Source organism: Eubalaena glacialis, chromosome 18 (assembly GCF_028564815.1).
Source record: "Eubalaena glacialis isolate mEubGla1 chromosome 18, mEubGla1.1.hap2.+ XY, whole genome shotgun sequence".
NCBI classification, from domain to species: domain Eukaryota; kingdom Metazoa; phylum Chordata; class Mammalia; order Artiodactyla; family Balaenidae; genus Eubalaena; species Eubalaena glacialis.
In genome coordinates this window covers 57,237,994-57,252,717 of record NC_083733.1, presented here as the reverse complement: position 1 = coordinate 57,252,717, position 14,724 = coordinate 57,237,994, and the positions used below count along the sequence as shown (strand labels likewise).

Sequence of the window (14,724 nt, the reverse complement as noted above, 5' to 3'; positions counted from 1 at the left end):
CTCTGGACCTTCCCAAAGGATTTGCCCCTTCTCAAAGCCCTGTGTTTCAGGGGTTCCAGGCTCAACAAACAATAGCTTGTTCCTCAGAAGGCTGTAGCCTCTGCCCCTCAGAGGACCCGGGCTCCGCCCCTGACCCACAGACTCCACTCCCACAGGGCTCCCGGCTCTGCTCTCCTATTTGCACCCCTCTTCACAGCCACTCCTAGAGGGTACAACAGTCCCCTCCCTGCCTGAATATTTAAAGGCTCCCAAGAGCACCCCTCCCACTCCCAGAATTGCAGACTTTCTCCTTAAAGAATTCCAGTCCTCTCTTCCTAGGGACCTCTACTATTAGGAGCCCCAAGCCACAAGTGGCCTTAGTCCCCACCCGCACCCGCTTTAGTGGGTTCTAGGCTCCAAGCCCTGCTCACAACCTTCCAACTCAGAGGGTCTCAAGCCCAGCCCCGCCCTTTCATTATAAATTCAAGGCCCCACCCTCTTTCCTCAGAATTACAAACCTCGCCTCTCTGCTCCCAAAGGCATCAGAGCTTCAGAGCCTGCTCCCTAGTTGCCCCCTTCTCCTCTGAGTTTCAGGCCACACCCTTTCCCACAAGAACTGGGCCAAGGCCCCACACTTAGGATCCCAAACCTTACCCCTTTCACCTTTGTCCCCCATCCGGGGACCCCGTCTCTCAAAGCAGTTTGATTCTTAAGGTTCCCAGTTCTGTAGCCTTAGCCCCGCCCCGAGTAGATCCCAGCCTCCGCCCACACAGGGTACTAGGCCTGACCATACGGCTGACCCCAGACTAAGAACAGCAATCAATTCAGCTTCGACTTCATCCCCAACTCCTGCTCCTTCTTCCAAGGGATGTGCAAGGAGGACAGGGGACCCCTTCACCCTCCCGCCTTACCTTGAGGCACACGGGCTGATTCACACAGTCACACTCACACCCGTTACCGTCACCTACAGCAATCCATGCCTACACCCAAAACTGACACCCAGAAGTCTGGGCCCACCCACCGTCCAGGGACACACAGCCCCTTGGAGCAATAACGACGGCACTCAGGCCCCACTCAGGGGCATTTGTGAGTTGTCCCAGCTCAGTGATGGAGTGCCTGGCTCTGTCCACTGACTATGCCCTGTGTCCCTGTCTTCATGTAGCTCCCGCGATCCCTGCTAACATGACCCTGCAGGACAGTGTGTCCCTGCCCCCGTTGCCCCCCTCCCTGTCTCCTACCCTGTGGCTGGAGCATTTGCTGGGGGCGCTGCCGAAATTTCTCCCTTCTGCTTGGGATCCAGGGCATCTTCAATGCTCGTTGCTAGGCAACAGCCTCTGGCTCACCACTGCAACTTCCGGGGATGGCGTTGGCTTCCCCTCCCCCCCAGAATTTGGAGTTCCCAGCTCCCAATCCCCCCCTATCAGTGCCACTATCTTCCAGGGTTGTTTCTATGTCTCTCCTGGATCCTGACCTGATCTCGACCCTTCAGAATCCCTGAGTTCTAGAGCCTTGGCATTCCAGAAGCTTCCTCCATTGTATGTGTTCACACACGGGGTTTTATCCTGGTATTAAAAAAACAAACAAATCTTTTTAGTGTTCTTGATTTTCTGACATTCTCTTCCTCAGTTCTAGAATCACTAGCATCCCAGAAACACAAGTGTTCTGGATTCCCTGGCATGGAAAAAAAACGATCTCAATAATCTAGCTCTGTGAGCATTACAAAATACCCCCATAGTCTAGATCACAGACATTCCAGAACACTCATGTTTTAGAATCACTCACATTTTAGGCCTCCCACTCATGTTCTAGATTCTCTGGCAATCCAGAAGCCCTTGACATTATGGATTTCTTAGAATGCAAACAAATCCTCTAGTGATCTAGAAGGGAAGGGCTGGCATTCCAGAATATGCCTATGCTCTAGATTTCCTAGTAATCCAGATTCCTTTCTGTTTCCTATAATTGTCAGCATTCCAGAGTGCCTGGCTTGCAAAATATTCCTACTGGTGTAGATTCATAGGCATTCTAGAAAACTCCTCTGTTCTAGAATCATTGACTTTCCAGGTCCTTTTTCAGAAACTTCTACAGTCTGGATTCTTTGATATGCAGGGAGGAAGCCTAATACTGCTCATCCACTAGCACTCTAGAATATTCCTGTGTTCTACATTTCCTAACATTCTAGACCCCACTCCCCCATGTTACAGAAGTTCTGGCATTCCAGAAACTCTGGAATTCCAGGATTAGCATATTCTAAAATCCCTTGTTCTTAGTTGGCCCACTTTCTCTTCTATTCATTGACCCAAGGAAAAGATGCAGAAAACTTCCCTGAGGAGTTGACATAGGTAGGTATTAACTGGGGAAAAACCTCAAGGATGTCAGGCTGGGGTGAGCTGATCCTGTCCTACATACCCTCCCTGGTGTGGGCAAGAGAGGGGTGAAAGACTGGGCAGCCAGGGATATGGGCCAAGTGTTTGCAGTGGTGAGGTTTGGGGTACAAATGTCACCTAGCCGACATCTGTGTTTCTGCCAATCTGTACCTATTCATCCCTGTTTGTGGTAATAGTACCCTGAATCACCTTTCAGGAACTCTTCCTCCACTCTGTCAACATGGGGCTGACCTCACTGCCTGCCTCGTGAGGGCACATGATCCCTGGAAGGACACAGTGATTGGTTCAGGAATGGCCATCTGATTCAGTTTAAGTCAATGAGAATCAGTCCTGTGATTTTGCTGCTGCTAGAGAGAAAAATGTTGCTAAGGAGCTACCTGGAGTCATCTTGGCACAGAGGGGGTAAAACCTGACTGAGAATGATCCCAGAGGAGAGCAAAGCCAAAAGGTGGAAAGATATTCTGGATGAGTGTTTGAGCCCTGGATCCAGCCATGCCTGAAGTCAGAGTGTAAACCAATTCCCCTTCTTTACTTAAATCAGGAGAGACAGATGTTCCTGAATCTACAGCCAGGGACCTGGTTGGGCACCACGCCTCTCTTACCCTTTCCCTAGGGGTGCCCAAACCCTCTCAGAACGTGACCAAGGTGTTGGCAGTGAGAACTTTATTAGGGAAGGGTGACTTTGGCTCCAGAAAAGGGAGATGATGGGGGCCTAGTAACACTAACCATTCCAAGGAGGCCCTGGCCCTGAACCCAGGGCTGTGACAGGAAGCGGGGCAGGCACCTGAGTCCCCCAGGGCCTGGGTATCTCAAGGCACCATGGCAGCCGTGGTCAGAAGGAAGTTTCAGTGAGCTTCATCTTGGGGGGTGCAAGGGGAGCCCCGAGACCCGCGGAGGGCCGGGGGGCTGGTGTCGGTGGCCGCCGGGGCTCCGGCCCGCTCCGCACCAGTTCCTGGCAGCGTTCCACAAAGCTGCCTCCCCAGCGACGCCGGGCCTCAGCCTGGGGGGGGCTCGGGCTCCCACGGCGGCTGGACAGGGAAGCGCTGCTGAAGGCTGAGTGGAGACTGAGGGGGTGATGAGGGTCAGTGCAGGTCATCAGGGTGCAGCTGGGTCCCGCCTGCCCCCAGGCCACCGTGTTCTGCCCTCCGCCCCATTGCTCAGAAGGGGAAGTGGAGTCACGCCTACCTGGTGAGAGAGGTCCGGGGCGAGGGGCTGGGGGGAGCGCCCCTCAAGGAAGCCAGCGGGGCTAGTTCGCACTGCTCCAGCTGTTCCAGCAGCTCTTCCTCTGTCAGGCCCCCTGCTGGGGGGGGCACGGAAGCAGGGTCAGGGGCAAGACAAGGGCACAGGCCAAGAGACAAAGGTCATGTGCAAGGACCAAGGTCGGGATAGGAGGAAAGATGCAGAGGTCGACGGACAGGGGTCAGAAGCTAAGAAAGAGAGGTTAAAAAGCAAGGGCGAGGAGGGGTTGGGGGGCAGGGAAAGGGGCCAGAGGGCAAGGGCTTCGCCTCCTCGTGGCGAAGGAGGTTGTGGAGAGGGCTCAGGGTGAGTCTGTGGGGCTTGGGACGGGACTGGAGCGGGGAGTACCAGGCGCCTGGCCGAGGCCGTCCATGGCGGTGGTCAGGTCCCACAGGGCCAAGCTGCCGTTGGCCTGGCCAGTGAGCAGGTAGCGCCGGGGCCGGGAGCCCAGCCTCCGGGAGCCCTCACACTCGAGCACCGTGAAGGCGGTGGTGGGCGAGCCGTCCACGGAGCGCACGGAGCACACCCTGAGAGGGGAGGGGCAGGGGTCACCTTGGCCACACCAGGGCCTGGCCTGGTCCCTCTTCACATCTTTCTACCCCGCCCAGGCCTCCGTCCCCACCGTCCTTGTGGTTTCAGTTCCTGCTTCTCGGATGAGCACCCAAGCCTCCATCCCTCCCAAATCTACTGTCTTGGGTTCCAGCCCTGTGGGGACCAGGAGCCTCCTGGACGTCCCCAGCCCCACACACCCACCATGGGGCCCAAATGGGATTCTCCCCCAAACATGTTGCCCTCCCTGTTCCTGTCTCAGGAAGGGCCCAAGACTCATCCTGGGTGCCTCCCTCACTTCCCAGCATTCCCCATGGCCAGCCCCCTCCTCCCCTCCCCATCTGGCCCTGATCCAGCCCTGCCCTCTCCGGCCAGGCATCTGTCCCAGCCTCCTCCCTGGGCTCTTGGCCTCCTCTCCAACCTCCAGACCATCCCCCTGAGAGCGGCCATGGCTCCCCAGGACACTCAGGACAGTCTCAGCGCTTCCATACGATTGGCAAGGCTTCGCCCCTCTGCAGCCCCATTTCTCACCTCTTGGTGCTCCAGCCCCCAGAGACCACGTGCACGTCCCTGGTTATCCTCTCTGGCTGTTCCAGCCTTTGCACATGCTGCCCCTTCAGCCAGGCACAGACTTTCCCCTCCCTCCTTTCTTCTGTTCGTTCCTATTTATCCTCAAGGTCTCTGCTCTGAGTCCCCTCTTCAACAGGCCCCCCTCCCAGGCTGGAGGAAGCACCGCCTCTGGGCTCCCACAGCTTCCCGTCCCTCCCCCATCCTGGCCCTCGCCCCCCAGCCTGCGCACACACCCCCAGCCCCCAGCCCGGCCCTGACTACACTGGGCGATCTCTGCTTGCGGTCCACCAGGGGCACCTGGGATTGTTCCAGCTTCACTCCCATCCACACACGTCACACCTTTGATACCCCAAACTCCAAACCTAGGACCAGGCTTGTGCTCCTTCCCCGCCTCTGCTCCTGCGGTGCCCCTTGGCTGGGATGCCCTTCTGACCTCCCTGGCATCTTGCCTTCTCCTCTGACCACCCTCCCCGTTTGACGGGATGGTCCTCACCGCTGACCAGTGGAGGAAAGACGCACGAAGAGCTGGCTGGCATTTGGTACCACCTTCTGAATGAACACTTGCTGGTCATCCCGCTCGCCGTAGGGGCCTGGGCCAGGTAGAGAGGGGCAGTCAGGGCCAGCTGGGGTCCCTGTGACCTCCAGATCCCAAGACTCTGCCCCCTTCCCCACTGATGAACCTCCCCCCCAGGACCAGGTCCCCATCCCCAGGTGGCTAGAGTTGGGCGAGGTCAGAGAGGGTTGGGGGTCAGCAACAGTCAGTGGAGTTCAGGCACATCAGGGGCAGGGGGCGGATCCTGGGTCCGCAGGAATCAATGGGGGTAACAGAATTCAACTGGGATAGCTGGGAGTAAGTGGCGGTCAATAGGGGTCAGGTGGTGATGGGTGGAGGTCAACCCCAGCAGCTGGGTGGGTCAAGAGAGGTCTACAGGGGTCAGGAAAGGGATCAGTGGAGGCCAGTGGAGGTCAGGCAGGGTCCGTGCGGTGGGGGACCCGGGGCTAGGAGGCACCAATGTCATTGCCAGCACTGCAGCCGCCATGCCCGTCGGCCGATTCCAGCGCCAGGATCTTGAATGAAGCGAGCGGGGTGGAGCCAGGCTGGGTGGAAATCATGCCACGGAAGCGAGTCACAGACCACGTCCGCACATGGTTGTTGTCGGCACAGACTGAGGAGCCAGGGGGCAGCAGCAGGTCAGGCCCGGCCGTGGCATCACCACTGCCCGACCTTCCTGAGCCCCGGGATGACCTCCTTTCAAAGGTGTCAGGATTCAGGCCCCTCTGAATTCTTCCCTTTCAGAGAATTCTCTCTTCCCCAGAACTCCAAATAGTTAACAACCCCGTTGGCTCCGCCTCCAAATCATTCCAGGGCCTGATCTCACTTTTCCCTGTCCACTGCTCCCACCCCACCCCTACCCTGGTCCCGTCCATCTCATCTCCTGCCTGGACCATTGCAGCAGCCTCCTCCTTGGCCTTCCTGCTCCCATACTGTCCCCACACACAGTCAGAGGGACCCTGTGAACACCTGTGTCAGGTCACAGCCCTCCTCTGCCGTGAGACCTCCCGTGGCACCATCTCATTCAGGGTTAAGGACAAAGTCTTCTCCATGGGTTACAAGGTCCCACTGACCCACCCCATCACCCCCCACCCTCTTCCTCACCCACTCCACTCTGGGCCCAGTGGGCCCCTGCTCTCCCTTAGACACACCAAACATCCTCCCACCTCAGAACCTTCGCAATGCCTGTTCCCTCTGCCTGGAATGCTTGACCCCACTGATCTGCACTGCTCATTTCTGTTCAGAGCTCCTTCCTCAGGAAGACCTTCCTGAACCATGCACTCTCCAGTGATCCTGGCACTCTCTTGGCCTCTCACACAGCTTTGTTTTTATTCATGGCCCCCATTCCCATTGCCAGATAGTGATTTATATTTTTATTGATTTATTGTCTGCTGCCCCCGCTAGAGCATCAGCTCCACGAGGGTAGGGACTTGGCCTGTCTTATCACTGTATCCCCCGTGCCTGGCAATTGCTAAATTGATTAATTTTCCCCTCTCCCTGGCAAATCCACTCTCCCCCAGACTGGTCCCCTTCACGGAATTCTCCAGAGGCCACTCCCCACATACTGTCTCTCCCCAGTGGAAACCCTCATCCACCTGGCTTCGTGCTCACAGCTAAGCCATCCCTCCTGCAGGGAGATGGGCACGCGGGGCAGCCGGGCGAGGCTCACCTGAGATGAGGTGCTTCTCTGACAGCATGATCTTGGTGACGGGGCTGCGGTGCACGGTGAAGGTCTGAAAGAGCTGAGGCCCCGAGCCCACGGTCTCGGGATGCTGCACGATGACACGCACGCCCCCTGAGCTGGTGCCGTAGGCGATCTCGATCCAGTTCCCACTGTCACCTGGTGAGGGGCCGAGGAGGAAGAGGGTCACAGAGAGACAGAAACCAAGGCAGAGAGAAGAGGCAACAGACAAAGAACAGATGCAGAGTCAGAAAGTAAAGGGAGAGGGAGAGATGGAGAGAACAAGGTGGCGAGACGTGGGAAACGGAGGAATGGGAGACAGAGGGACACGGCAGAGAAACCAGAGACAGAAATTAAGACACAGAGAGAGACAGATTGACATATGTACACTAATATGTATAAAATAGATAACTAATAAGAACGTGCTATATAAAAAATAAATTAAAATTTTAAAAAAGACAGAGAGAGACAGAGCTGAGAAGAGGGGGAAGAGAGATAGAAAAATAGAGAAACAGGGAACCAAGAAACAAATCACAGGGAGGGATACAGAGACAGAGACTGACAGAGAGAGAGATGGAATTCGAGAGAAAGACAGAGAAACATAGAAAGGGACATATAAACAAACAGGCCCGGGTTCAGTCTCTTCAGGGAACTAAGATCCCGCAAGCCACATGGTGGGGTCAAACAAACAAACAAAATCAGACAGACAGCAAGACAAGAAAATGAAACTCGACCCAGCGTGCCTGAGGGACTCCCCAACCTTGCCAAATTTCCACAGGGGAAAGGTATGTTGTAACGTCACAAACTTAATGGACCATCTTAAGGAATGTGGGTAAAATGTGGTTATAATATTTTATGCAGGAGTTATAAGCAACGGATTCAGGTTATGAATAGCAACATGGATGGATATTTAACCTAGGGCAGGATGGAAAAAATTAAGATATATAAACTGAGTTATATACCCCATACCATTTATGCAAATTCAAAAACATGTCCATAATATCCATTTTGTAAGGACACATACAAATGAAAATATAAATGCTAAACATGACAGAATAGTGGCACGTGGTGAGGAGGGGGATGGGGAGGAAAGGAGTAAATCAATGAAATAAGAAAGGGGCCTTAGGAATTCCCTGGCGGTCCAGTGGTTGGGGCTCCGCGCTCTCACTGCCAAGGGCCTGGGCTCGATCCCTGGTCAGGGAACTAAGATCCCACAAGCCACATGGTGTGGCCAAATAAATAAATAAATACAGTTTTAAAAAAGAAAGAGGCCTTATGTGATGACATGCTGTGAAGTTAATTATTAGTTTACTCCTGCTAGAAAAAAATGCACTGTGACCCCTACCTCACACCATACACAAAAGTTAATTTGAAATGGAACAGAAACCTATGTGTAAAAGCTAAAACTGCAAAGCTTCTAGAAGAAAACATAGGGAAAAATCTTCACAACCTAGGGGTAGGGTAAGAGATCTTAAGCTCCAAAAAAGCACTAACCATTAAAAAAAATTAATCGTTACCCAAAGTGAAAAAAGTCAGACACAAAAAGCCACATACTGCATGATTCCATTTACATTAAATGTCTAGAACAGGCAAATCCATAGAGACAGAAAGTGGATTAGAGGTGTCCAGGGGCTGTCAGGAGGGAGGACTGGGGTGTGATTGCTAACAAGCATGGGGTTTCTTTTTGGGGTGATAAAAACGTTCTGGAATTAGATAGTGGTGATGGTGGCACAACTTTGTGAATCTACTAAAATTACTCAGTTGTGAATTTTATGGTATGGGAATTATATCTCAGTAAAGACAAACAAAAAAACTATTTCTCTGCATTTGCAATCAAGAAAACAAAACACAAAGATTGTCTCAAGTGAGAGAACTCAGCTTCATCCACTGTAACACATGCATCCTTTTTGTTTGACTGTTTATGTTTTTTTGATTTTGTTTGTTTTGGGTTTTTGTTTGTTTGTTTGTTTTTGGGGGGGGGTTGGCCACGCTACACAGCTTATGGGATTTTAGTTTCCGACTAGGAATCGAACCTGGGCCCTCGGCAGTGAGAACTCAGAGTCCTAACCACTGGACCACCAGGGAATTCCCAAGACATGCATCCTCTTTGTTTTAGGAGCGTGCAAGCATCATGCCCTAATCACAGATATGGGAAAGAAACATCAAGATCAACTACTAGAGGTCAATTTTGCCCCTGGTGAAGAGGCCCGCCGTGGCCGAGCACCTAGAACTGTGCTTATATATAAGTGGTGCTCAGTAACTGTTTGTTGAATGACTGTATGAGTTGAATCTGTCTCCCTCTCCATAAATCTCACTGGGTCATGCTACACAAGTGATGGGGAGACAGCTGCGGGCTGGGACCGGGGCTGGCTGCTGACGGCAGGGCGGGGAGCTGAGCTATAGCTTACTGGTCTTTGGGGTGAGGTAGACGCTCAGGGCTGTGACTCCATCCTCCGCCGGGTCCCGGTAGAGCTCGCTGACAAGGAGGTCATTGTCCTTCATGCGCAGGGGGAATTTCTGCACATCTGGGGTGGACAGGGAGGATAGAGTGGGTTTGTTCAAGGTACCCCAGCCTTTCCCCTCCTCTCCCACCCTCAGGGGAGGTTCTCAGGCAGCTGGGGTGCCGGCTGCTGCTCACCCACGTAGTAGATGGAGCCGTTGTTGCAGCCCAGGAGGAGGAAGGAGCCTGCAGCATCGTAACTGGTGATGGGCTGCACCTCCTGGACCTGGGGGTGGAGCAGGGTGGGCTGTGGCCACGGTGCCATCCCTTCCTGCCTCTGCCTCTGCAGTGCCCCTCCTGGCATGCCCATGCCTCCCTGCTCCAGCACCCTCCCTCCAGTTTCTAGGCCCACTCCTCCCCAGCCTTGCCTGCTCCAGGCCTGCATCATCGGCGTCTGTCTCTGAATGGCTCTTGGTTGGCGCTTCTGTCTCGTGGCCTCTCCTTGACTCTGTATTTCTGACACTTCTTTATTCATCTCCATCTTTCTCTCTGTGTCCCTTCATCTACTACAGTCATTTAGTCCTGGTTTCTCTCCATCCACCCTCTTTCTGTCTCTCTGGCACCTCTGACCTCCTGTTTCTATTTGTCTGTTTCTCTCCGTCTCTGTTTCTTTCTCTCTCTTTTCTCTGTTTGTCTGTCTCTCTCACCCAAACACTCACACTTTAGAAAACAACGCTGTGGGTGTATTTTTTGTTTTACATGTTGGACAGAGCTTGGGGCGAGTGCAGAGAGAATGACGGACGTTTGCACGTCTGTCTCTGGGTTTCCGCCTCCTCTACCATCTCCCCTCACCCGGTCTCCCACCCAGTGTCTGGAGAATCCTCTCTTCCTTTCCAAACTCACCATCGTTCACGTCAGCCACGAAGGCCTCCTGGATCCTCCTTTGGCCTTTATCATACCCCATCCTACCCCACCACTGGATCTGGCCCACTGCTGGGTTCCCTGGTTCTCTCCAGGTCGGGTGGGGCAGAAAGGAACCCCTCCCTGGGTCTGACTGGTCTGGACACCCGAGAAAGAGGCAGCCAGGCTGGCCAGTGCCCTGACCTGCCAGTGCTTGGTGACGGCGTTCCACACCCCAATGCGCCCTGTGTGGCTTGTGGCAATGAGCTGGTTCCCGACGAAGAATAAGGCCTCCACAGGCACGCCCAGATGGAAGACTCCTGCACAGGGTGAGGAAGGCTGAGCCAGGGCCCCCTTTCACGGGGGAGAAGAGGGGTGGCAGGAAGAACTCCAAGGGCCAGAGGATTCAACTTGGTCATAGAATCTTTACAGGCTAGAGGATTCCAGCAGGAATTACAGAGGATTACAATGGGCCAGGTTCCTGCCGGGGTGTGGGACTCTAACACGGTGTGGAATTCTAACACAGCTAAGATTTTCAACAAAGGCAAAAAACTCTATGGGCGGCAGAGGATTCTCACGAGGATTAAGATTTGTGAGGGAACAGATTAGTCTAAGGAGTCAGATTTCTAATGGGAACAGATTCTAACAGGTCTGGGATTTTACCGGCATGGAGAATTCTACCAAAGCAAAGAGATCTAACAGGGCAGTGAATTCTGACGGAGGAGAGAATTTTATGTGGGTGGAGTTTTCTACCAGACCAAGGAATGCTAACAGGATACGGAATTCTAAAGGGCTGGAGCATCCTAATAACGCAAAGAGAATTGTGGCACGTGGGCTGTTTTAACAGGCCACAAGTTGGAGTAGAATTCTAAAGCACAAAAGGGTTCTGGAAAAAGCCTGGTGCCATACCTATCTCAGAGCCACCGCCTTCTGCCTGCAGAGCCCACAGCAGAATCTCGCTGCCCGTGGCTGCTGCCACCATCTTGTCATGCTCACCCAGGGCCCCACTGAGCACCCGGGTTGTGAGTGCCAGTCGCTCAATGGGCCAGTCCAGGCGGGGACTGGAGAACACCAGCTGCCAGCCAGAGGCTTCCTTCAGCCTGGAAGATTGAGGGACATCATGAACCCTCACCCTGAGCCCTCCCCATCAACAGGGCTTAAGGTGTCCTCCCACCGCCCTCCCTGAGCACCTATAGCAGACAAGAAACTGGGTATAGGCCACGGCGATCCAGTTGTGGTGTCCACACACCAGGCGCACCATTCCCGGCTCCTCTGGTAGCCCTTGGGGGGAAAGGCAGGGATCAGGGCAGGGTCACAGGGGCCCACTGGCTGCCCCAATCTCCCAAGAGACAGAAATGTACCTGATGGGGAGGGAGGGGCTTTCTCATCTAGCATTCGGCCCAGCAGCCCTGCATTGCCCAGGTTGGGGGGCATCGTGTTGCTCCGTCGAACAGGGGCTGGGCGTCCCCCTGCTTGCTGGGGCCCCACCAGGCTGTGCCTGTTCCGCCGCTTCACCGGGAACACTGTGGCAGGGAGAAGGGGCAGAGTGACAATCATTGTAATAATTGTAATAATTGTCACATAGCAGGCACTTAAAGTGTGCCAGATACTGATTTTGCCACGTGGGTAGCATCGTCTCCTAGAGAAAAGATTTTCGGTGGTGCAGGGACATGGCGTTAAATGAGACTGAATCACACAGCGAGCTGCTCCCTTTTCAGTTCCTTTGAGCCCATCACAAAGAAATAATCAGTTTGGGGCTGCCACGATATTGATACCTCTTCAATATTTGGCAATCTTTCCTTTTAAGAAATGGAAGCCTGTCCCATTGGCAAACAACAGCATCTACCCAGAGTTTAATTACATTGTTATGTTTGGGGTTTATTTCACGTCTACTTATTTATGGCATGAAGGTAGTGACAAAAAGCTTCTATTTAAAACAATTAAAAAAAAAAACCAGGGTCAAACTAAGTTAAGAGAACAATACGTCTTCATATTTGGCAAACTTCATGAAGGTAGTAGGTCTTGACTGAGGTTAGGGAAATAAAGCCATAAACTGAATTTCCCCACTCTGTTCCTTCTACCTATCAGCAAAGCCTAGTAGATTACAGTTCCCAATAACCACTGGTGCATATTTTCCATGGCCAGCGGGCTGGCTGCTCCATGGAGATTACAGTCAATAACTCTCCTTTAATATTTCTCCCCTCCATGCAAAGGACACCAGTTCTCCCTAAGCCTCCGTACAAGGAAATCAAACCTGGACTACAACTCCCATTGGGCTCTAGGGTAAGCTTCTGAGCCTCAGGGGGACTAGCCTGGCCCATTGCCTCATTGGAAATGCTGTTTCTTACTTCCTTTCCAAGCATCAGTCCAAGTAGCTGATATAGAACTACAACTCCCATAGTGTCTCAGGGCCCACAGCTCAGGCACCCAAGAGCTGAAGCCTTATGGGAAATGTAGTCTTTAGTCCCCCCTCCATTCCTTAGTAGTTCCCACCTGGTGGAGGCAGGTAACCATTGAAGAGGACGTTTCCGCAAGAAGATCGATCCAACTCTTCCCGAAGCTGCAGACGACGAACTAAGACGGAAGGACTCAAAGGCTGGGACTTGGAGAACACTGAGGCAGATCCCTTTCCCCCCTCCCCCATCTCTTTCTCCACAGAATATCACCACCCTCCTGAGACCCAGGACCAAACCCAGTGCTCTCAGCTCTAACCCAAGCTTCTTTCAGGAGAGAGGGGAAAGGGGGAGCATCATTAGAGAGCTGGTTTTCTATGGGATGAGGATGCTAAAGGGGGCCCCACTTACCCAGAGGAGTGAGTCCATAGAACTGGGCTTCGTGGAGGAGGCTGGAACCGTGGACACCCCTGGGTAGTAGAATTGACTAGGGGTCAGGGTCTGGGGAGTGGGAGTGGACAGAGAATTCTGAGGACGAAGTTTTCAAAACTGCACAGAGAATCTCAAGAGGTAGAAAATTTTGATGGGATCAAGATTATAAAGGAGCAATGATCTGGGCGGTGAAAATGTGTGTGTGTGTGTGTGTGTGTGCTTTGTGGTGGAGAATTCTAAGGACGCATAATTTAAATATGATCAAGGAGCTTAAGTGAACATTCTGAAGGGAAGAAGAGACTTCCGGGGGGAGGGTGAAGACGGTGGGGGACTCCCCTTTATCTTCCATGCCAACCTGGGGTCCAACTCCTTGGTGCGCAGGAAGTTGAGGATAGGGGCGAAGACGGTGGGGTCCCTGTCGATGAAGATCTGCGGGGAAGGGAGGCAGAGGATAGATAGGGCAAAGAGCGGGGCTGAGTGGGGATCCTGTCCCTCCTCCTACCGGCCTCCCCATATCAGCTGTTGCTCTACTCACGGCTCCGGTCTCATCTTTCAGTGTTGAGATGCGTCCGCTCAGAAGACTGCAGGGAGGGGACCAGAGCAGGTGTCACAGGCCGGGGTGTGTGTGTGAGGGGGAGATTAGGTCTCCCCATACCCTCTCCTCCCGCCCCCCCCACCCCAAACTCGCTCTCCCAATCACCTAGAGAAGAAGGAGTCTGGGATCCAGGTGAGAGTCTGGCGAGAGGTACTGAATCTGTGCGGGGACCGTGAGCGGACGCGAGATGATGGAGGGAGGATGAGGAATGCGGCCCCCAATCTCAACCCGGTGAGTTCCCTTCCCTCCCCCAGCACCCATCCAGGCTCCCGCGCCTCCAGCAGGGGGCGGAGCAATCCTTGATGGACAGGAATTCCCCCGGGAGAGGCGGGTACTCCCACCCCGTTCCCCGCTCCCGAGAGTAGCGCCTCAGGAAACTCCTACACTCACCTCTTGCCTCCCACGTTCAGATGAATCACCTCCCCGGGAGGTCCCCGACCTGGGACCCCGTCTGCTGCAGGGGCCGCGGCTGCCATGGCCCCTGGGTTAGCCGGCCGGCCTGCACCCGCTTCCGGGTGTGCATCCCGCCCCGCCCCCACCGAGTGCTCATTGGACAGAAGACTCCCGGAGCCACCGGCGATTGGGTAAAGCGCTCACCCGTCGCAGTTAATTTCTCCGCCTCCTTAAAGGGTCCCGCCTTTCCTGTGCTGGACGGGGCGGACCGAACGGCTCCCTTGGGGAAGTTTAGTTACCACGGATAGCAAAACGTTCCTCCATCCCTCTGGGGTTCCCGATTTAGGAATGGCATATAGGCGATTCGTCGGGGACACGTGTTTAGACCTCGAAATTAGTCCACACCAAGAGGGACATCTAAATGTTCTCGGCAAGACAGTTTCTTCCCCTCGCCCCACCCAGCCCTCCTGGGCGCAGCCCATGTAACGCGAACAAACCAGCACAGACCGTCAAAGCCAAAGGATTTATTATAGGTACACAGAGTGCGCGCCTGCCACACGCCCCCACACCCCTGGGTCCCAGCGGCTTCTCCAGGTGGCCATGGGGGCTGCCCACAACC

The 14,724-nt window shown here is 54.1% G+C and overlaps 1 protein-coding gene across 2 annotated transcripts; it reads right to left on the bottom strand.

Annotated features, from left to right (window-relative positions):
• Positions 1-3,011: 3,011 nt before the first annotated feature.
• SHKBP1 (SH3KBP1 binding protein 1) lies at positions 3,012-14,230 on the bottom strand. 2 transcript variants are annotated; one of them, XM_061174518.1, is made up of 18 exons: positions 14,103-14,230; positions 13,818-13,871; positions 13,653-13,698; positions 13,473-13,546; positions 13,097-13,155; positions 12,786-12,866; positions 11,654-11,815; positions 11,483-11,573; positions 11,202-11,392; positions 10,497-10,612; positions 9,591-9,678; positions 9,361-9,477; positions 6,941-7,111; positions 5,729-5,884; positions 5,212-5,308; positions 3,948-4,126; positions 3,549-3,663; positions 3,012-3,427 (listed from the first exon to the last, which is right to left on the bottom strand). In XM_061174518.1, the coding sequence occupies exons 1-18, from the start codon at positions 14,186-14,188 to the stop codon at positions 3,196-3,198; spliced, it is 2,115 nt and encodes a 704-aa protein (XP_061030501.1). In that variant the 5' UTR covers positions 14,189-14,230; the 3' UTR covers positions 3,012-3,195. The 2 variants fall into 2 exon arrangements, with proteins under 2 accessions (XP_061030501.1, XP_061030502.1); XM_061174519.1 differs by lacking the exon at positions 13,818-13,871.
• Positions 14,231-14,724: the final 494 nt, after the last annotated feature.

Coding starts and splice junctions, on each gene's coding strand:
- SHKBP1 (XM_061174518.1), bottom strand. CDS start 14,188: ATGGCAGCCGCGGCCCCTGCAGCAGACGGGGTCCCAGGTCGGGGACCT. Junction 12,867..13,096: donor CTATGGACTCACTCCTCTGG/GTAAGTGGGGCC, acceptor CTTCCGTCTTAG/TTCGTCGTCTGCAGCTTCGG. Junction 7,112..9,360: donor CTACCTCACCCCAAAGACCA/GTAAGCTATAGC, acceptor GCCCCTCACCAG/GTGACAGTGGGAACTGGATC.